At 46.8% G+C, this 23,916-nt stretch overlaps 1 protein-coding gene across 1 annotated transcript in view; it reads right to left on the bottom strand.

Annotated features, from left to right (window-relative positions):
• LOC126215018 (probable cytochrome P450 304a1) overlaps nt 1-22,521 on the bottom strand; it is a 117,105-nt gene extending 94,584 nt beyond the window's left edge. The window contains exon 1 of the mRNA XM_049941641.1: nt 22,396-22,521. Within this exon, the coding sequence (XP_049797598.1) occupies nt 22,396-22,492 (97 nt within the window). The 5' untranslated portion in view covers nt 22,493-22,521. The remainder of the gene's footprint in view (nt 1-22,395) is intronic.
• Nucleotides 22,522-23,916: the final 1,395 nt, after the last annotated feature.

Below are 23,916 nucleotides of genomic sequence, written 5' to 3'. Positions count from 1 at the left end.
CGCTCGCAGTCTAGGGCGCCTTGCCACAGTTAGTGCGGCTCGCCCCGTCTGAGGTTCGAGTCCTCCCTCGGGCGTGTGTGTGTGTGTGTGTGTGTGTGTGTGTGTGTGTGTGTGGTGTTCTTAGCGTAAGTTAGTTTGAGTTGGATTAATCCTTTCGGTCATGGTGTCTTCATATAAGGACATACTAAATAAATGCTTAGTATATTAAAATTCATTAAATTTTACCATTTGTGATGTTTGTCCTCATATTGTCACAAGCATAGAGTTTGAGAACAGTGTCGACATCTCCTGTCAATCTGTGGTAGCACAAAACAAAACTGAATGTGCACAGTCACATGGACGCTTCCCAATAATCTTCGTACCTCGTATCTTTCTTTCTTCCTCGGGGCCTTTATCCCGCTCCAACGCGGGGTCAGCTTTGTTAGTACGGATTTGGCAGTGTTAATGGCAGAGGGTGGCCGGATGCCCTTCCTGACGCCAACCCCCTCCCCCCCCCCCCCAACTTGATTTTTAACTCGAGTGCTGATAAGCGATCTTCCGCCCATAAGAATAACACAGGCGGAAGTTGCGCAATCTTGATTTTCCAGCAACACGGGGCTAGTAATATATAGCAAAGCGCTCAGCCAGCGAAATACTCTAAGTCCGTAATAACGGGCCTTTATCCCGCTCCAACGCGGGGTCAGCTTTGTTAGTACGGATTTGGCAGTGTTAATGGCAGAGGGTGGCCGGATGCCCTTCCTGACGCCAACACCCCCCCCTCCTCCCCCCCCCCCCCCCGACTGACCGACTGAAGTAGTGTACCCCAGCTGTCTGCATCTAGTGGAAGGCATGAAATAGTGCGAACGTTTTCAAATGTCTGTGAATCGTGTAACTGATGCGGAACGTGGGGACTAGCCCGGTATTCACGTAGGGGGATGTGGAAAACCGCCTAAAAACCACATCCAGGCTGGCCGGCATACCGGCCCACGTTGTTAATCCGCTGGGCGGATTCGATCTGGGGCCGGCGCGCCTACCTGAGTCCAGGAAGCAGCGCATTAGCGCTCTCGGCTACCCTGGCAGGTAATCTTCGTATGTCCTATCAGCTGGTTAATATCCTGAGTTTAGGTAAAAAAAAAAAAAAAAAAATTGTTGTGCGTAGAAAGGTGCATTCTTGAAGGTGGAAACAATAGGTGTCTCTCAGAACGAAAGGTAAGTGACTTCACAACTTTATACATGTCTCCAAACGAGCACATTGTGTTTGAAAGGTTATGATAGCGTAGAAATTTAGGACATTATTTCTCTTTCTTTTTAGTCATCTGACAGTGATTTTACATTGCCCCTAATCAAAAACAGGCGACGGCCACTTACAGAAGAAGAAGTTATAGAACTCCTTAATTCATCTGAAACTGACAATCTATCCGGTAAATGTAAATTTCGTGTGACTAGGGCCTCCCGTCGCGTAGACCGTTCATCGGGTGCAAGTCTTTAGAGCTGACGCCACTTCGCCGACTTGCGCGTCGATGGGGATGAAATGATGATGTTTGGGACAACACAACACCCAGTCCCTGAAGGGAGAAAATCTCCGACCCAGCCGGGAATCGAACCCGGGTCCTTAAGATTGACATTCTGTCGCGCTGACCACTCAGCTACCGGGGGCGGGCGATCTATCCGATGATCCTGGCGATAATTTTGAACAAGAGGATAATGATGGAGGTAATGTTAGACGTTTTATATCATACGGTTTGTTGAAAGCTACGTAGCCTAAACGCAAAGCACGATAAGTGACACTGAGATAATCACGAAACACCCGTCCCATCCAAACGACAATGCATTGGCAGCGAGAATGGTAGTGTTGCGCATGAATTTGTTACAGCGCAGCCAACCTAAAGCTCAATAAGAAAAATATCTATTCTAATAGTAACAGACTGAAAAATAGCTTTGAATGTCCAGATTGGTAAGTATGATATCTGTTCACGTGTTTTGCATCAGGACATGGCGAAGCGACAGCCACGCCTATTGGGTATTTAGCGGGCTTTGCACCCGAAGACAACAGTTAGCTGCTTTTGACACCGAACACGATATTCGGCATCCATTTTCGACGGTTTATAGCCGGTTTTGCAACCTGAAACATATTCCATCACGCAGGCGCTGAAAAAATTTATACGGCCGTGTGTCCACCTCAAAATCGACACAAAATGAATTTTTCAATATCTGTAAACTTCAGCAACAGCCGTGTATTTTCAGATATTTTATTTTATTCTGAAAGCAACCAGTTTCGGTAATTCATTACGCTTTTATCCAAATAAACGAACTTATCGTATAGCGCTATAAAACACTGGATATAGTGAATTCCGATCGTTAAGCAAATGCTTCATTTGTGTAATTTATGTATTTCGGTGAAATAAAATCAAATAAAATACTTTGACTTTTAGACTTATTCTGCACCCACTTGAACACAATGCCCTCATTTGGAGACGCGTTGTATCTCCCCTTGATGGGCATCTCGGAACGTTTTATACATCTGAAAAAACGTAATTTAATTCGAAGAACTGGATATCAAAGCCATGAGTTTTTCAGGAAAAAAATAAGTCGTGACCGAATACTTAGCATAAGTTAATTTAAGTAGTGTGTAAGTCTAGCGACCGATGACCACAGCGGTTTGGTCCCATAGGAACTTACCACAAAATAAAAAAAAAAAAACATGTGGTAGCGCTATTACGTGTCCTCGTTTATACTCAGTGAGGCATCGATAACGGCGTCTTTGTCGCCTTAAGGGCGTTCTTAACTAACATCAAATGACCACGTCGAATCGCAGAGGTAGCTAACGCTCACGACCATTTTAGCGTGTGTTTAAAGTAAACCTCATTTGCATCTTTATAGTGGCGCTATTTAGACGTGATCTTTCAGATGCAGAAACATGCCTTACAACTTTCGTTTATGTTATAAAACTCCTTCTTGGTAGTAAAAAAAAAAAAAAAAAAAAAAAAAAAAAAAAAAAACGTGCAAATGTGTGTGAATTCCTAAGGAACCAAACTACTGAGGTCATCGGTACCTAGACTTACACACTACGTAAACTAACTAATGCTAAGAACAAAACACACACACACACACCAGAGGGAGGACTCGAACCTCCGACGGGGGAACCGCGCGAACCGTGGCAAGGCCCCCTTGACCGCACGGCTACCTCGGGCGGCCAGCATCGAAAGGTTTCAATCGTGTTTCCATGTTTTTTTCCAAACCCTATATGACAGTAAAAAAAAGTAGGAAAAATGCTCTGATAGCTTTACAGTGTGACTGTGAAGAAAAATGCTAAATGTGAAATCGATTGATAGGATCGTGAATGGAAAGCACTTCTAAGATTAGATTAGATTAGATCAGTACTTTTTCCATAGATCATGAATACGACACTTCGTAATGATGTGAAACGTGTCTACACAAGATATTACATTACACAAAATATTACATGACACTTAATACTTTTTTGTGGGGGTTGGGGAAATAACCCACTTACTATATCCAAAAATTCATCCAGTGAGTAGGAGTTGCCATTAAAAAATTCTTTTCATTTCCTTTTAAATGCTATATGGCTATCTGTCAGACTTTTGATGCTATTAGGTAAGTGACCAAAGACTTTTGAGGTAGCTTAATTTACCCCCTTCTGAGACAACGTTAGATTTAACCTTGAGTAGTGAAGATCATCCTTTCTCCTAGTGTTGCGGCTATGTACGCTGCTATTATTTTTGAATTTGTTCCGATTGCAATAACAAATTTCATAAGTGAATATATATATTGTGAGGCTACAGTGAAGATCTCTAGCTCTTTAAATGTCTGCAGAATGATCTTGGATGAGCTCCAGCAATTATTCTGATTACACGCTTTTGTGCAATGAACACTCTTTTACTCAATGATGAGTTACCTCAGAATATGATGCCATATGAAAGCAGAGAACGAAAATAGGCGTGGTAGGCTAATTTACTGAGCTGTATATCGCCAAATTTTGCAATGACCCTAATAGCATAAGTCGCTGAACTCAAACGTTTCAGCAGATCTTCAGTGTGTTTTTTTCCAGTTCAACCCCTCATCAATACATACACCTAGAAATTTTGAATATTCTACTTTAGCTACCGATTTCTGATCGAAGTCTATATTTATTAATGGAAAGGAAATAAACTAGTGGAAATGATAGGAACGAGGCAAATATCTCGTTTGTGGGACATAAACCGCGAATAAATTGCATGCGACGAAGAGTGAGATGGAATGATTGTAGGGAACAAAGGGTGACGATGGCGACCACTTGGAATGCTGCATGACGTTAAATATGTTAGACGTTAGCAGCGGGTAAGGGAAGAGACGCACACAGCAGATGAAAGTGGGGAGCGCCCGAGTCTCTACCCTGTCGTAACACAGGTACCCCAAACAAGGAATGTGTTGTTGTCAGGGATGTGAGACATGGGGCAATGTGAAACCCAGTGGTTTCAAAAGCGTGCGGCTGACACGCAATGTAAACAACGTGTTATGTGGTGTGAGATTTACCGCCACCGACGTCACAGGCGGTAGCGCTGCTATCTGAGGTCGAGGTCTTCGACCGCAATGTAGTGCGAGTGAATAGCAAAAAATGTAATTCCGTGGTCAGGCTTTGAAGCCAACGCGATATCGGCCAGCTGCCTTGTCATCCCGTGTCATAAGGCGTCGTTAGGGTGCGATATGAAGGGGCAAGGGGTTAGCGGGACGCTCTCTAGGCCGACGTTGGCTTCTCAGACGCTGGAGCAGCTATTTCTCTGTCTATAAGCTCCCCAGTTGACGTCATGAGGGTGAGTGCACCCAGCTCCAGCCGTCGCAGCAAGAAAAACGTCCGTTCCCACGAACGGAACCCGGGTCATTCGCATAGCAGTCAGGTAGGCTGACAGGCGATTCAGACAGATGGAGCAAGTTACGTAAATTCGTTTCCATTCTAGCAGCAGTTTATCGTAGGTCTCTGAAGCATTGATCGAAAAAAGCGGCCTCTAGATGGACAATAATATTGTGCAATTTTTTCCGGACACTCAATAACGTGTAGGGGTGAGATTGAAAGATTGTGTAGAAATATTGAGCCCGTGAAAAACGTATGGAATACACTGGGCGCTGCACTCGGCAACGCCTATATAAGACAAGTGGCTGACGCAGTTGTTAGGTCGTTTACTGCTGCTAAAATGACAGGTTATCAAGATTTAACTGGGTTTGAAGTGGTGTTATAGTCGACGCACAAGCGATGGGACACAACATCTCGGAGGTAGCGAAGGAGTTGGGATTTTCCCGTACGACCATTTCACGAGTGTTCCGTGAATATCAGGAATCCGGTAAGACATCGTATCTCCGACATCAATGCGAACAGAAAAAGATCCTGCAAGAATGCGACCAACGACGACTGAAGAGAATCCTTCAACGTGACAGAAGTGCAACCATTCGGCAAATTGCTGGACCATCAGCGAGTGTCAGCTTGCAAAACTAAACATAATCGATATGAGCTTTCGGAGTCAAAGGCCCACTCGTTTGCCCTTGGTGACTGCACGACACAAAGCTTTACGCCTCGCCTGGGCCCGTCAACACCGACATTGGACTATTGATGACTGGGAACATGCTGCCTGGTCGGACGAGTCTCGTTTCAAATTGTATCGAGCGGATGGATGTGTACGCGTATGGAGACAACCTCGTGAATCCATAGGCCATGCCTGTCAGCACGGGACTGTTCAGGCTGGTGGAGGCTCCGTAATGGTGTGGGGCGAGTGCAGTTGGAGTGATGTGGGACCACTGACACGTCTAGATACGACTCTGACAGGTGACACGTACGTAAGCATCCTGTCTGATCACCTGCATCCGTTCATGTCCGTTTTCCATTCGGACGGACTTGGGCAATTCCAACAGGACAATGCGACACCCCACACGTCCAGAATTACTACAGAGTGACCCTAGGAACACTCTTCTGAGCTTAAACACTTCCGCTGGCCGCCAAACTCCCCATACATGAACATTTTTGACCATATGTGGTACGCCTTGCAATGTGCTGTTCAGAAGAGATCTCCACCCCATCGTACTCTTACAGATTTATGGTCAGCCCTGCAGCATTCATGATGTCAGTACCTTCCAGCACTACTTCAGACATTAGCCGAGTCCATTCCACGTCGTGTTGCGGCACTTCTGCGTGCTCGTGGGGGCCCTACACAACATTAGGCAGGTGTACCAGTTTCTTTGTCTCTTCAGTGTATATTACGCTGCCTGGAAATAATGCGCTTCATGTGGACAGAATTGGCAATATCTTTTTCAGCTTCTCACGTGCTACAGTCTCCGCACATCTTTGAGTGCGTTGTTCGTGCCGGCCAGTGTGGTCGAGCGGTTCTAGACGCTTCAGTCCGGAACCGCGCGACCGCTACGGTCGCAGGTTCGAATCCTGCCTCGGGCATGGATGCGTGTGATGGTTCAAATGGCTCTGAGCACTATGGGAATCAACTGCTGTGGTCATCAGTCCCCAAGAACTTAGAACTACTTAAACCTAACTAACCTAAGGACATCACACACATCCACGCCCGAGGCAGGATTCGAACCTGCGACCGTAGCAGCAGCGCGGCTCCGGGCTGGAGCGCCTAGAACCGCACGACCACCGCGGCCGGCTGTGTGTTTTGTCCTTAGGTTAGTTAGGTTTAAGTAGTTATAAGTTCTAGGGTACTGATGACCTCAGATGTTGTCCCATAGTGCTCCGAGCCATTTGAACCATTTTGTGTTGTTCGATGTTTTTTTTTGTGTTGAAAATGAGTTCCAATGGTTCTGAGCACTATGGGACTTAACACCTGAGTCATCAGTCCCCTAGAACTTAGAACTACTTAAACCTAACTAACCTAAGGACTTTACACACATCCATGCCCGAGGCAGGATTCGAACCTGCGACCGTAGCGGTCGCGCGGTTCCAGACTGAAACGCCTAGAACTGCTCGGCCACACCGGCCGGCTATGAGTTCCAGACAATATTAAAGAGCGTACTTATTAGAGTGCATCTAAAAGTATAAACCGCGGTGGAATGTTAGGGCAGATGAGTAGGAAAACAGAGATGCTAAGTATGATTCACATGATTTGCTGCTCAAAAATATAGGGGATAGTACCCCACAGCCAGGAAGGAAGATACTTTTATTACGCAAAGTTATGAACAAAAGTATGTACAGGGTGGAAAGAAACAGTCTAAAAGGCTTGTAAGGATATCACGGGATAGGCTGTGCTGAGAAACAACTATTACGAACAAAAAATTGATACGTTACGCCATTTCCGATTTAATTAGCTTTGAAGTTATCGAATCAGGCTGTTGCCCGTGCAAATTAAGGCGGCGCGCCAGAAACGCTGTCGTCAAATGTGTGTGATTTTCTAAAACCGATCAAGAGCGACGTAAAAACTGGAAATGTGACGTTAGTAAGGATCGAACCCGAGCCAGTCTAGTGCGCTGTCATCTACGCTTTGAGAACATCTGAACTAATTGTATCTGGCAGGCCGCTTGAATTTGCGCGCAACGGTTTGATTGGCTGACTCCAAGGCTATTTAACTCGGAAACTGTGCAACGTAAGGAATTTTTTTCTTAACAGTTATTGCTCATCACATCCTACCTTGCAACACCCTTACAAGCTTTTCAGACTTTTTCTGACCACCGTATACAGGGTGTTACAAAAAGGTACGGCCAAACTTTCAAGAAACATTCCTCACATACAAAGAAAGAAAATATGTTATGTGGACATGTGTCCGGAAACGCTTACTTTCCATGTTAGGGCTCATTTTATTACTTCTCTTCAAATCACATTAATCATGGAATGGAAACACACAGCAACAGAACGTACCAGCGTGACTTCAAACACTTTGTTACAGGAAATGTTCAAAATGTCCTCCGTTAGCGAGGATACATGCATCCACCCTCCGTCGCATGGAATCCCAGATGCGCTGATGCAGCCCTGGAGAATGGCGTATTGTATCCCAGCCGTCTACAATACGAGCACGAAGAGTCTCTACATTTGGTACCGGGGTTACGTAGACAAGAGCTTTCAAATGCCCCCATAAATGAAAGTCAAGAGGGTTGAGGTCAGGAGAGCGTGGAGGCCACGGAATTGGTCCGCCTCTACCAATCCATCGGTCACCGAATCTGTTGTTGAGAAGCGTACGAACACTTCGACTGAAATGTGCAGGAGCTCCATCGTGCATGAACCACATATTGTGTCGTACTTGTAAAGGCACATGTTCTAGCAGCACAGGTAGAGTATCCCGTATGAAATCGTGATAACGTGCTCCATTGAGCGTAGGTGGAAGAACATGGGACCCAATCAAGACATCACCAACAATTCCTGCCCAAACGTTCACAGAAAACCTGTGTTGATGACGTGATTGCACAATTGCGTGCGGATTCTCGTCAGCCCACATATGTTGATTGTGAAAATTTACAATTTGATCACGTTGGAATGAAGCTTCATCCGTAAAGAGAACATTTGCACTGAAATGAAGATTCCAACATTGTTGGATGAACCATTCGCAGAAGTGTACCCGTGGAGGCCAATCAGCTGCTGATAGTGCCTGCACACGCTGTACATGGTACAGAAACAACTGGTTCTCCCGTAGCAGTCTCCATACAGTGACGTGGTCAACGTTACCTTGTACAGCAGCAACTTCTCTGACGCTGACATTATGGTTATCGTCAACTGCGCGAAGAATTGCCTCGTCCATTGCAGATGTCCTCGTCGTTCTAGGTCTTCCCCAGTCGCGAGTCGTAGGCTGGAATGTTCCGTGTTCCCTAAGACGCCGATCAATTGCTTCGAACGTCTTCCTGTCGGGACACCTTCGTTCTGGAAATCTGTCTCGATACAAACGTACCGCGCCACGGCTATTGCCCCGTGCTAATCCATACATCAAATGGGCATCTGCCAACTCCGCATTTGTAAACATGGCACTGACTGCAAAACCACGTTCGTGATGAACACTAACCTGTTGATGCCACGTACTGATGTGCTTGATGCTAGTACTGTAGAGCAATGAGTCGCATGTCAACACAAGCACCGAAGTCAACATTACCTTGCTTCAACTGGGCTAACTGTCGGTGAATCGAGGAAGTACAGTACATACTGACGAAACTAAAATGAGGTCTAACATGGAAATTAAGCGTTTCCCGACACATGTCCACATGACATCTTTTCTTTATTTGTGTGTGAGGAATGTTTCCTGAAAGTTTGGCCGTACCTTTTTGTAACACCCTGTATACACAATTCTGTGTGTGCATACCTTACCCGAATATAATCCATTGATGCACTTATTATTGCGTGACACGTTCACGTAACTACGACTCATATACTTTGACGTCAGACTGAACTCGTCAGTTTCAAATCTTCGAAAGAATTGCCTGTAGCACGGCATCGTAGACAAGATACACTGAAGAGCTGAGGAAACTGACACACCTGCCTAATATCATGTAGGCCCCCCGCGAGCACACAGAAGTGCCGAAGCACGATGTGACATGGACTCTACTAATACACTCCTGGAAATTGAAATAAGAACACCGTGAATTCATTGTCCCAGGAAGGGGAAACTTTATTGACACATTCCTGGGGTCAGATACATCACATGATCACACTGACAGAACCACAGGCACATAGACACAGGCAACAGACATGCACAATGTCGGCACTAGTACAGTGTATATCCACCTTTCGCAGCAATGCAGGCTGCTATTCTCCCATGGAGACGATCGTAGAGATGCTGGATGTAGTCCTGTGGAACGGCTTGCCATGCCATTTCCACCTGGCGCCTCAGTTGGACCAGCGTTCGTGCTGGACGTGCAGACCGCGTGAGACGACGCTTCATCCAGTCCCAAACGTGCTCAATGGGGGACAGAGCCGGAGATCTTGCTGGCCAGGGTAGTTGACTTACACCTTCTAGAGCACGTTGGGTGGCACGGGATACATGCGGACGTGCATTGTCCTGTTGGAACAGCAAGTTCCCTTGCCGGTCTAGGAATGGTAGAACGATGGGTTCGATGACGGTTTGGATGTACCGTGCACTATTCAGTGTCCCCTCGACGATCACCAGTGGTGTACGGCCAGTGTAGGAGATCGCTCCCCACACCGTGATGCCGGGTGTTGGCCCTGTGTGCCTCGGTCGTATGCAGTCCTGATTGTGGCGCTCACCTGCACGGTGCCAAACACGCATACGACCATCATTGGCACCGAGGCAGAAGCGACTCTCATCGCTGAAGACGACACGTCTCCATTCGTCCCTCCATTCACGCCTGTCGCGACACCACTGGAGGCGGGCTGCACGATGTTGGGGCGTGAGCGGAAGACGGCCTAACGGTGTGCGGGACCGTAGCCCAGCTTGATGGAGACGGTTGCGAATGGTCCTCGCCGATACCCGAGGAGCAACAGTGTCCCTAATTTGCTGGGAAGTGGCGGTGCGGTCCCCTACGGCACTGCGTAGGATCCTACGGTCTTGGCGTGCATCCGTGCGTCGCTGCGGTCCGGTCCCAGGTCGACGGGCACGTGCACCTTCCGCCGACCACTGGCGACAACATCGATGTACTGTGGAGACCTCACGCCCCACGTGTTGAGCAATTCGGCGGTACGTCCACCCGGCCTCCCGCATGCCCACTATACGCCCTCGCTCAAAGTCCATCAACTGCACATACTGTTCACGTCCACGCTGTCGCGGCATGCTACCAGTGTTAAAGACTGCGATGGAGCTCCGTATGCCACGGCAAACTGGCTGACACTGACGGCGGCGGTGCACAAATGCTGCGCAGCTAGCGCCATTCGACGGCCAACACCGCGGTTCCTGGTGTGTCCGCTGTGCCGTGCGTGTGATCATTGCTTGTACAGCCCTCTCGCAGTGTCCGGAGCAAGTATGGTGTGTCTGACACACCGGTGTCAATGTGTTCTTTTTTCCATTTCCAGGAGTGTATATGAAGTAGTGCTGGGGGGAACTGACGTCATGAATATTGCAGGGCTATCCATTAATACGTAAGAGTACAAGGGGGCGGAGATCTCTTCTGAAGAGCACGTTCCAAGGTGCCCCAGATATGCTCAATAATGTTCAGGTATCGAGTTTGGTGGCCAGCGGAAATGTTTAAACTCAGAAGAGTGCACCTGGAGCCACTCTGTAGCAATTCTGGACGTGTGGGGTGTCACACTGTTGTGCTGGAATTGCACAATGGACATGAATAGATGCAGGTGATCAGACAGGATGCTTACGTACGTGTCACCTGTCAGTGTCGTATCTAGACGTGTCAGTGGTCCCATATCACTCCAACTGCACACTCCCCACACCGTTATCAATCAGCTTGAACAGTCCGTCCTGACATGCAGGGTCCATGGTTCATGAGGCTATCTCCATTCCCGTACACGTCGATCCGCTCTATACAATTTGAAACGACACTCGTCCGACCAGGCAACATGTTTGCAGCCATCAACAGTCCAATGTCGGTGTTGATGGACCCAGGCCAGGCGTAAAGTTTTGTGTCGTGCAGTCATCAAGGGTACACGAGTGGGCCTTCGGCTCTGAAAGCCCATATCGATCATGTTTCGGTGAATGGTTCGCACGCTGGCACTTGTTGATGGTCCAGCATTGAAATCTGCAGCATTTTGCGGAAGAGTTGCACTTCTGTCACGTTGAACGATTTTCTTCAGTCGTCGTTGGTCCCGTTCTTGCAGGATCTTTTTCCGTCCGCAGCGACGTTGCAGATTTGATGTTTTACCGGATTCCTGATGTTCACAGTACACTCGTGAAATGGTTGTACGGGAAAATCCTCACTTCATCGCCACTTCCGAGATGCCGTATCCCATCGCTCGTGTGCTGACCATAGCACCGCCTTCAGACTCACTTAAATCTTGACAACCTGCAAGTGTAGCAGCAGTAACCGATTTAACAACTGCGCGATACACTTGTTTCCTGTTTACATATCTCTTTATTTGAATACCCATGCCTATTCCAGTTTCTTTGGCACTTCAGTGAAGTTTAAGCACTGCCTTGATCCAATTACGCCTCTCATTGTAGTATTTTCTTTTTTGATCATAAGGATACGGACGTCCTCAGAAATTAATGCAGCCGGCGGGTATGGGGCGAAGGAACGGAAAGACTCTAAAATGTGCTCTTCAACTACTATGTTCTTAATTTCTATATGTTTGACAAACCCTGTACTCAGGGCTATGTTTTATTTGGATCAACTGAGTTATGTAAATGTTTGCAAAAATGACTAAGATACTTCACTCCATGTTACTGTAATATTGCCGTCTTCTGAAGAAGATAGATTTATATCTATTGAAACCTAGGTAAAGATTACTTTATCCTTTGCAACTGGTCGGCTGTTTTTTAATCTTTTGACGTGGAACCGTTGCTGTATCGCAGCTATGTTTAAAATACTACAATTTTTTTAATTTTTTTATAAATGAATTGGTCAGTTTCGAGAGTGTCATTGCCAGAAGGACCAAAGTTTTACAGGCGACGCAAAAAAGTTATTATATCCCAGAAAATTTATGGTTAACCACTCATCATTTATTTTAGGTAGGTTACTTTGATACTTAAAACCAACAAACAAACGTAAGTTATTCTGTAACTGCTAAAGTCAGAGTACTGTCTCACTGCGGGTACACACGCAGCGTCAAATTTCGCTAAACGAGAGGTTTAGCAGAGTCATGGGGAATGATTTCTAGTGGTGTATGAGTATGAGAATTTTGTAATTTGGTGACTCGGCAGTCGTATGATAACTGGCGGAATGTTTGTGTGCTTAAGCAAGCAGTATTAATTTTCATTTATCTGTTGTTTATTAATACGCTCTGCAGTTACAATTATGATGACACGATGCCAGTACATTACGTCACTTCTCTCTCTCTCTATCTGAGGCAGCTACTGCAGGCCATCCCAGATATTGCTAGAACAAGTAAATAACATGCTATTCATAATTGGTGGTGATTAGATGGATGTTCTGTTGGCGCAATGTTCATTTGAGAGCTGTATTCAAACCAGTACCCATTTTCCAGCATGCACAAATTGCTGTGCCAACTAACCGATCAGCGGACAAAATGTAAAGTTTCTGTAGTTTCATGTTGTGTAAATGGAATGGAATGGGACTGGGGCTGTCACTACAGGTGTTGAGAATCCACGTCTACAGAAAAGTTTTGGAAACCTACGAAAGACAGTTGAAATTAGTGGTCCTTGTAATAGCACAGACGTTTAGGTGGAGTGGCCTGTAGATGAGGTACCGAAACTGGTTTTTAAATGAAATAATTCATAAAATTACGACTGTAGGTATTATTTTATTTAAGACGTAAGTTGGTAAGCGTGCTACAAACAGCGTGCAGAATGGTCTATAGGTGACAGCATAGTGCAGATGCACACATAACGTTGCAGTGTCAGTATAAAGATGGCCGCTCCACTTGCGGCTTTCACCAGGGAAGAACAGCGTTCTGTTACTCGGTTCTTGCGTAGTGAAGGTGTGAAACATATTGAAATTCATCGACGAATGAATGTTCAGTACGGTGATGCATGTTTGTCACAGCAGCAAGTCTACGAATGGAGTAGGAAGTTCGCAAACGGCGTGACTTCAGTGGAAGATGCTCCTCGTCCAGGTCAGGCACAACGAGTTGCGACTCCACAGAACAATGCAGCACTTGAAGCCATAATGAAGGAAAACCACCGAGTGACACTGAATGACACTGTAGCATGTTTACAGATTAGTCATGGGTCAGCACACCACATCGTGCACGATGTGCTCCAGTTTCACAAAGTGTCTGCAAGATGGGTGCCACGGCAACTGACTCCTGAAATGAGAGAACTACGTGTTGATGCTTGTGAAAAACTTCTTCGGCGCTTTGAACGAGAAGGTGATGGCTTCCTTGGAAGAATCGTTACTGGGGGCGAAACCTGGGTTAAGTTCACACCAACCGGAAACGAAGAGAGCGAGCAAGGAATGGCGCCATTTCTCATCACCAAAACCAGAGAAATTTCGAACAGAACCATCAGCAGGGAGGGTTATGCTGACTCTCTTTTGGGACGAAAAAGGCGTCATTTGGACCATTACATGCCTACAGGGACCACAGCCACCAGTGCATCATACACAGATCTCCTAAAAAATCATCTGCGGCCTTCAACCAAATCAAAGCGACGTGGACTGCTGTCAGCAGATGTCCTTTTGCAACATGACAGTGCAAGGCCCCACACTGATCGTACAATAGTTGCAACATTCAAAGACCTGCATTTTGAGTGTCTTCCTCATCCACCATACTCACCAGACGTTGCCCTAAGTGATTTCCTTATGTTTGGACCACTCAAAGACGCAGTGGGAGAGAAGAAGTTCCGTTCTGATGAAGAGGTACGCTACGAGGTGCATGAGTGGTTGCGCGGACTACCAAAAGAATTTTTTTCAAAAGGAATTTATGCACTTTGTAAGCGCTGGAGGACTTGCTATGAGAAGGGGGGGGGGGGGGGTTATGTTGACAAGCGATACAGCTTTGTACCACATCTGCAAAATAAATAATATTTTTTAAAAAAATTAAGGTTTTCATTTGATTCCGCCGAGCGGTTCTAGGCGCTACGGTCGCAGGTTCGAATCCTGCCTCGGGCATGGATGTGTGTGATGTCCTTAGGTTAGTTAGGTTTAAGTAGATCTAAGTTCTAGGGGACTGATGACCACAGATGTTAAGTCCCATATTGGAGACTTTTTTTTTTTTTCATTTCATTTGACTCACTCGTACTTGTGAATGTTAGACAAGGGATGCACAGCCAGCAAATTGGGGCGCCAGCCCATTTCACCGTTGCTGTGAGGAATCGTGTGAGAGCTGCCTTCGGGAATAGACGGGTCGATCGAGGTGGCCCTGTGGTCTGGCCATCCAGGTCAGCTGGCCTCACGTGTCTGGATTTCTTCCTCTTTAGGCGTATGAAGCGGCTGGTGTATGAAACTGTTGTTGAAACAGAAGAAGACGTCGTCGCTAGAACTGCAGTCGCTGCTGGTACCATTGCGGACATGCCAAGAACTTTCGAACGGAGACGACGTACTGGGTGCATAAGGCCAAAGGTGTGCATTCGAGTAGTTAGTGGGAATACCATTGCTGTAATTAGCGTGCTAAACTACCTTCTGTGTACCTAGTATCAGAAACTGCCGTATGTACCATAACTACAGTATATACAGTGATCAGCCAAAACATTATGGCTACTGCTCACAGAGACGTTGGATGCAGCCTTGGCAGACACGAACTATCACCCTAGGGAAGACATGGACTGCAGATGAGGAAATCCGTTGAGATAAGCGACTTTGACAAAGGGCAGATTACACTACTGGCCATTAAAATTGCTACACCACGAAGATGGCGTGCTACAGACGCGAAATTTAACCGACAGGAAGAAGATGCTGTAATATGCAAATGATTAGCTTTTTAGAGCATTCACACAAGGTTGGCGCCGGTGGCGACACCTACAACGTGCTGGCATGAGGAAAGTTTCCAGCCAATTTCTCATACACAAACAGCAGTTGACCGGCGTTAGCTGGTTAAACGTTGTTGTGATGCCTCGTGTAAGGAGGAGAAATGCGTACCATCACGTTTCCCACTTTGATAAAGGTCGGATTGTAGCCTATCGCCGGCCGCGGTGGTCTCGCGGTTCTAGGCGCGCAGTCCGGAACTGTGGGACTGCTACGGTCGCAGGTTCGAATCCTGCCTCGGGCATGGATGTGTGTGATGTCCTTAGGTTAGTTAGGTTTAAGTAGTTCTAAGTTCTAGGGGACTTATGACCACAGCAGTTGAGTCCCATAGTGCTCAGAGCCATTTGAACCATTTGTAGCCTATCGCGATTGCGGTTTATCGTATCGCGACATTGCTGCTCGCGTTGGTCGAGGTCCAATGACTGTTAGCAGAATATGGAATCGGTGGGTTCAGGAGGGTAATACGGAACGCCGTGATGGATCCCAACGGCCTCGTATCACTAGCAGTCGAGATGACAGGCATCTTATCCGCATGGATGTAACGGATCGAGCAGCCACGTCTCGATACCTGAGTCAGCAGATGGGGACGTTTGCAAGACAACAACCAGCTGCACGAACAGTTCGACGACGTTTGCAGCAGCATGGACTATCAGCTCGGAGACCGTGGCTGCGGTTGCCCTTGACGCTGCACACATTTTCAGCTGTCCCCGTCAAGATATGTCAACAACACCTGTCGGCAGCTGAGGGTTTCAATTAATTATCATTTATTGTAGAGAAGCTGCACGGTCATCAATGATATCCGAGAACAGTTACTATCTTCATATACAGTTAAATGGCTCCCCGCCATTGACCTTCGTTTGTGCGAGTGCGCACAGGTTGCCCGAACTCTTACGGGAATCGTCAACTTAAGTGAGCGCGAGTAACGAGTGGATGGGCGAAGTATCTATTAGGAACATTACGTATGTAGATTGTGAACAGGTGGGAATGTGGGTTTCACGGGAAGCGTGCTCGGTGGCTCAGATGGATAGAGCGTCTGCCATGTAAGCTGGAGATCTCAGTTTCGAGTCCCGGACGGGGCACACCTTTTTATCTGTCCCTGTCAAGGTATGTCAACAACACCTGTCGGCAGCTGAGAGTTTCAATTAATTATCATTTATACTCTGATTATCCAAAACCTGCTTAATAGCGTGTTGGTCCACTTTTGGAACGCAATAAAGCAGCATTTCTCCGTGGCATGGATTCGACAAGTCCTTCGTATGTTTATGGAATTATAGGGCACGACATATCTACGCACAGGTCACGAAATTTTCGTAAATTGCAGATTGGGAGATTGTCGGCCTGCAGTTGGCGCCCGATAACGTCCCAGATGTGTTCCATCGGATTCAGATCAACCGAATCAACGTCAATTAACAACCATGTTTCTCAAATCACTTTAGTACGGTTCTGACCTTCTGACACAGATACTTATCCAGCTGGAAGATGTCATCGCCATCGGGGGAGACATCAAGCATGTAGGGAGTCAGATGTGGGTCACAATAATGTTCACCCAGTTCGTGATCTAGCGATTCTCCCTTTGGGCAGCAGGAACGATTCATTGACAAGAAAAAGCGGGTAGCGTTTCAATTAGTACTCAAAACGTCCTTCGTTCCGTGCCATTGCTTTATTTTGAATAAAAGTCATTACCAATAGCGGTTAAAGACCTCCGGTATAAGAAATCACCATCCTCCTGCCAATGGGCTTGTCAGAAAGGACGATAAAGCGGACAGAAATTCATCGCATCCTCTCTCTTAGGGTGGGAAACTACCTCTAAGGCGCAACAATCAGCAATGATCAACGGCATGAAGATGCAGAAGGCAAAGGACACTACATTAAAGACGCATAATGTCATGATGGCAAAACTTTCGGATCCAATATCTGTCACCTTGTACATGTATCACTTTTGTCAAAGTAGACCACATGTAGTACGCATAAGTGCACATCTCTTCCTGTAAAATGTATTTAATGTCGTGCTGAGAGAAATACATGTAAGTAGTGCATTATTTGAGATAACACATAAGTAAAATGTATTTCGCACTACACTTGGTCGCGGGTGGCGTTGCATGAATACATCAGCGTGTGCTAAAGAACTATCACATGCGTTGTTCTTGCCACCAGTAGACACGTCTGAACAAACCGATCTCAATTTTACTAAAGATATGTCTGCAGTTTTTACAAGATGTAGTTTCTGATTTATCGATTTCATCTGCATCTGTAAAGCAAAGGACAATCAGCTCTCTGATCCACCTGTCAAAATTAGATTTGCTCTAGACCTGAAATGACGAACTGGAGCAGTTTAGAAGTAGCTACCCTCGGCTTGATGAAGCAAATTAAGTCACTTAACAAAAGCAAGTCTTCCAGTCCAAACTGTGTACCAGTCATGCTCCTTCCGAAGAGTGCTGATGCAACAGCTTTCTAGTAGTTAGACACAACTTCTCGCTCGACAAAACAACCGTACCTAAAGACCCAAAAGTGCGACAAGTGCCACCTAATTACAAGAAACATAATAGAAGTAATCCGCCGAATTATACACCTGTATCACTGACATCTATTTACAATAGCATGAAATACCACGAAAAAGAGCGATATGTTGAAACATAGGAGCACGGATTCAGAAAATATTGCCCTTGTACATGGTTCGGATAGTGGAAATTAATCCTGAACAATAAAGAAGAGTGAAATCCTACACATAAAAAACCGATAAATTACACAAACCTAAAGACAGTCGATACAGCTAAATAGCTACGGATTACAATTACAAACAACTTAATCTGGAAACTATCACATTGAAAATGTTGTGGAGAAGGAGACTGAAAGACTTTTACTGGCAGAGCAGTTAGAAAATTCAATTATGTCTCCTAAACACAGTGCCGACACTGTGCTTTTCCGCTCTCTTCTAGACTATTGCTGCGCGGTGTAGGATCCTTACCACATAGCATTGTCAGAGGACATCGAAAAAGTGGAGAGAGGGGCAGCTCGTTTTGTATTATCACGAAATAGGGGAGGGAGTGTCACAGACAAGATAAGCGGGTTGGAATGGGAACCATTAAAACAAAGGCGTTTTCGTTGCTGCGAGATCTTTTTCCGAAATTCCAATCAGCCAACTTTCTCCTTTGAATGCGAAAATTTTTTATTGGCTCCCACCTACAAAGGAAAAATTTCCATCGTAATAAAATAACAGAAGTCAGAGCTTGCACGGAAAGATTTAAGTGGTAATTTCTGCTGCTGTTGGGGAGCTGAAATAGTCGAAGTGTTTGAATAGAGCCTCCATCAAACATTTAACTATTAATTGCAGTACTCGTGAAGATGTAGATATAGATATGGAACTGCAGATGTTTTTGACACTGGCTTTGAAACACATTTTGTTCTTCTCCAGAAATCTGAAACATTCGATGTAATGCGATAGCCGTCCGATGTGGGCGAGCGGTTCTAGGCGCTTCAGTCAGGAACCGCGGTGCTGCTACGGTCGCAGGTTCGAATCCTGCCTCGGGCATGGATGTGTGTGCTGTCCTTAGGTTAGTTAGGTCTAAGTAGTTCTAAGTTCTAGGGGACTTATGACCTCAGATGTTAAGTCTCATAGTGTTTAGAGCCATTTGAACCATTTTGTAATGCGATACTGCAATGCCTGTGTTATTCTGATTACGATACAAAGTTCCGTTGGACATGCATACGAATATCAAATGAATTCGCAATTGCGAATAAGAGCTACAATCAGCTGTAGAACGGAATGGTGACAATGAAAATTTGTGCCGGACTGGGACTCGAACCCGGATTTCCCGCTCATCGCGAGCGGTCGCCTTACCATTAGGCTATCCGTGCACGAATCACGACCAGACCCAAACTTCCATATGATGATGATGATGTTTTGGTTTGTGGGGCGTTCAACTCCGCGGTTATCAGCGCCCGTACAAACTCCCAACCTTTGCTCAGTCCAAACTAGCCACTTTCATGAATGATGATGAAATGAAGAGGACAACACAAACATCCAGTCATCTCGAGGCAGGTGAAAATCCCTGACCCCACCGGGAATCGAACCCGGGACCCCGTGCCCGTGAAGCGAGAACGTGACCGCGAGACCAAGAGCTGCGGACAAACTTCCATGTGTTGTCCACGATGCGTCTACGGCCTGTACTCGTACATCCATTATGTATATTCCCGTACACGTCAGACGTTTATTTGGAAATCGCTTGCCAGGTATCGGCAAATAAATACGAGATTGCATGCATGCATATCCTAAGGAACTTTGCATCGTAATCAGAATAACACAGGCACTGCAATATCGTATTTATCTGCCCATTCCCGGCCGGTGTGGCCGAGCGGTTCTAGGCGCTTCAGTCTGGAACCGCGCGACTGCTACGGTCGCAGGTTCGAATCCTGCCTCGGGCATGCGTGTGTGTGTGTTGTTCTTAGCGTAAGTTAGAGTTAGATTAAATAGTGTGTAAGCCTAGGGACGGATGACCTCAGCAGTGTGGTCCCATAGGAACTTACACTACTGGCCAATTAAATTGCTACACCAAGAAGAAATACATATGGTAAACGGGTATTCATTGGACAAATATATTATACTAGAACTGACATGTGAACACATTATCACGCAATTTGGGTGCATAGATCCTAAGAAATCAGTACCCAGAACAACCACCTCTGGCCGTAATAACGGCCTTGATACGACTGGGCATTGAGTCAGAGCTTGGATGGCGTGTACACGTACAGTTGCCCAAGCAGCTTCAACACCATACCACAGTTCTTCAAGAGTATTGACTGGCGTATTGTGACGAGCCAGTTGCTCGGCCACCATTGACCAGACGTTTTTAATTGGTGAGAGATCTGGAGAATGTGCTGGCCAGGGCAGCAGTCGAACATTTTCTGTATCGAGAAAGACCCGTACAGAACCTGCAACATGCAGTCGTGCATTATCCTGCTGAAATGTAGGGTTTCGCAGGGATCGAACGAAGGGTAGAGCCACGGGTGGTAACACATCTCAAATGTAACGTCCACTGTTCAAAGTGCCGTCAATGCGAACAAGAGGTGACCGAGACGTGTAACCAATGGCACCCCATACCATCACGCCGGGTGATACGCCAGTATGGCGATGACGAATACACGCTTCCAATGTGCGTTCACCGCGATGTCTCCAAACACGGAGGCGACCATCGTGATACTTTAAACAGAACCTGGATTCATCGAAAAAATGACGTTTTGCTATTCGTGCATCCACGTTCGTCGTTGAGTACACCATCGCAGGCGCTCCTGTCTGTGATGCAGTGTCAAGGGTAACCGCAGCCATCGTCTCCTAGCTGATAGTGCATGCTGCTGCAGTCGTCGTCGAACTGTTCGTGCAGATGGTTGTTGTCTTGCAAACGTCCCTATCTGTTGACTCAGGGATCGAGACGTGGCTGCACGATCCGTTACAAATGGTTCAAATGGCTCTGAGCACTATGCGACTTCTGAGGTCATCAGTCGCCTAGAACTTAGAAGTAATTAAACCTAACTAACCTAAGGACATCACACACACACCCATGCCCGAGGCAGGATTCGAACCTGCGACCGTAGCGGTCACGCGGTTCCAGACTGAAGCGCCTAGAAACGCACGGCCACACCGGCCGGCGATCCGTTACAGCCATGCGAATCAGATGCCTGTCATCTCGACTGCAAGTGATACGAGGCCGTTGGTATCCAGCACGGCGTTCTGTATTACCCTCCTGAACCCACCGATTCCATATTCTGCTAACAGTCATTGGATCTCGATCAAAGCGAGCAGCAATGTTGCGATACGATAAACCGCAATCGCGATAGGCTACAATCCGACCTCTATCAAAGTGGGAAACGTGATGGTACGCATTTCTCCTCCTTACACGAGGCATCACAACAACATTTCACCAGGCAATGCCGGTCAACTGCTGTTTGTGTATGGGAAATCGGTTGGAAACTTTCCTCATGTCAGCACGTTGTAGGTGTCGCCACCGGCGCCAACCTTGTGTGAATGCTCTGAAAAGCTAATCATTTGCATATCACAGCATCTTCTTCCTGTCGGTTAAATTTCGCGTCTGTAACAAGTCATCTTCGTGGTGTAGCAATTTTAGTGGCCAGTAGTGTACCACAAATTTAAAAAAAAAGTACGAGTACAGGTCGAGGACGCATGGTCGACGACATATGGTAGTTTGGGTGTGGCTGTGAGTCGTGCACGGATAGCCTAATGGTAAGGCGACCGGTCGCGATAAGCGGGAAACCCGGGTTCGAGTCCCGGTACGGCAGAAGTATTTGTGGTCGTCATTCGATTCTACAGCTGATGGTAGTCCTTATTCGGAACTGCAAATTCATTTGATGTAACCCGATGTAATGTGTGGGCGGGAATTCGGAAAATATTTTCGTGTGCCTTCTAGGGACACTTGATGGCCAAAGTGCTGTTGTTAGGTACGGATAGACATCCGAGGATGATTGTCTGGCCGCTCAGACAGTAGTAGTCAGACACTCTGTTATGCAGAGATCACTGGCTGTCGCTTGCAACTTTCCTATGGCCAGTTCATACTTTTCGTAACGTCACGTCAAAACATTCCACAATGCATTTCAAATGGCGGCAATCACATAGGCCGTCAAAGTACTGCTACGTCACATCAAGGTTTCTCGGGAAGAAAGTTTTGACGGTGTCGGCGTTCTATTTTCGACGCTCTAACTCATATTATAGTAGTAGCTATTGTGTTTTTCGGTTTTCGTAATCGTAATTTCATTATGTACTTCGTTTTCTGTCGCTGATTGCAAAATGTTTCATAGCGGCTTCGATATTTTTCGTCAAAATGTAAAAAGAAACACAATTTTATTAATAGGTTTTCGCAGAGCACTTATTCATTTTCCGCGTCTCACCAATGCTTCTCGGAACATAGCTTGGGAAACCAAGGTCTATTGTGAATCGGCCGCGCGACTCACCTGGCGGGAAGTTGTCAGGCCTGGAGAATGCGACGAGCATCATGTAGAGCAGCAGGCCCACGGCCACGGCTACCAACAGAACCCCGACGAGAGCCATGGTGAGCTTTCGGTGGCGCAGTGAGAGCGGCTCTGGTTGTCCTAGCCGCGCGCGGGGCTCTTAAGGGGATTGCCCCACCACCACCTCCCGCCCCACCAGCAACCGGGACGGGGGCTGCGTCCCCTACTCGGCTGTTCTACATAACTGGGACCTGCGCTTTGATAAGCGGCGCCTTCTGTTACTATCGGAAACATCTGAAGCCTCCTTTGCAGCGGGGTATTCGCAGAGGTTGCACCAGTGTTCGCTACCATTTGCTTGTACATATGAACTCGAGCTTGCACTGGGAGGGAATGCAGACAGAACTTCGATATTCAGAGAGTATTAATGGCTCTGAGCACTATGGGACTTGAGGTCTATGGTCATCAGTCCCCTGGGACTTAGGACTACTTAAACCTAACTAACCTAAGGACACCACACAACACCCAGTCATCACGAGGCAGAGAAAATCCCAGACACCGCCGGGAATCGAACCCGGTAACCAGGGCGCCGGAAGCGAGAACGGTACTGCACGACCACGAGCTGCGGACTCAGAGTATTATCTCTATGGTGTGCGTACTGTTTTTGATGACGTAAGCAAAATGGCACAGGAACAGATTTATGTAAGTTAAGCAGTGGTGGATACATATGGGAGGCGGGAGCGCCCCCCCCCCCCCCCCCCCCCCACCGCCACTACTCTTGCGAGGCCCGCCGGCATTGCCACCCGCGCCGCCGGAAGCGAGAACGGTACTGCACGACCACGAGCTGCGGACTCAGAGTATTATCTCTATGGTGTGCGTACTGTTTTTGATGACGTAAGCAAAATGGCACAGGAACAGATTTATGTAAGTTAAGCAGTGGTGGATACATATGGGAGGCGGGAGCGCCCCCCCCCCCCCCACCACCGCCACTACTCTTGCGAGGCCCGCCGGCATTGCCACCCGCGCCGCCCACGCCACTCAGCTCGCACGCTATTCGAGCGTTTCTTTCGTCCGTCGACTCAACTGAATCGACTTATCGAGTAGTTGTACTTTCCTATGTAGCACGTGCGTCCGCGTATTTTATACACTTCTGTCTGGCACATAGCTACACATACGAGAAAAGTCACGGCCATTTCTAGTGATCTCGATACGTTATTCTGTCTGGCACTTGTTGGAGAGAAGACGCGAATATTCTAATGTTTTCATGTACAGAGAATATTCGATACGTAGCATTATCAATACCGACTATTCGCGGAATAGGAAGCTAGTTGACATTCAGACGCAGAAATACACTCCTGGAAATTGAAATAAGAACACCGTGAATTCATTGTCCCACGAAGGGGAAACTTTATTGACACATTCCTGGGGTCAGATACATCACATGATCACACTGACAGAACCACAGGCACATAGACACAGGCAACAGAGCATGCACAATGTCGGCACTAGTACAGTGTATATCCACCT

This window comes from Schistocerca nitens, chromosome 12 (assembly GCF_023898315.1).
Source record: "Schistocerca nitens isolate TAMUIC-IGC-003100 chromosome 12, iqSchNite1.1, whole genome shotgun sequence".
Classification (NCBI taxonomy): Eukaryota; Metazoa; Arthropoda; class Insecta; order Orthoptera; family Acrididae; genus Schistocerca; species Schistocerca nitens.
The sequence above is the reverse complement of the archived record's forward strand: the minus strand, read 5'-3'. Positions and strand labels throughout refer to the sequence as shown.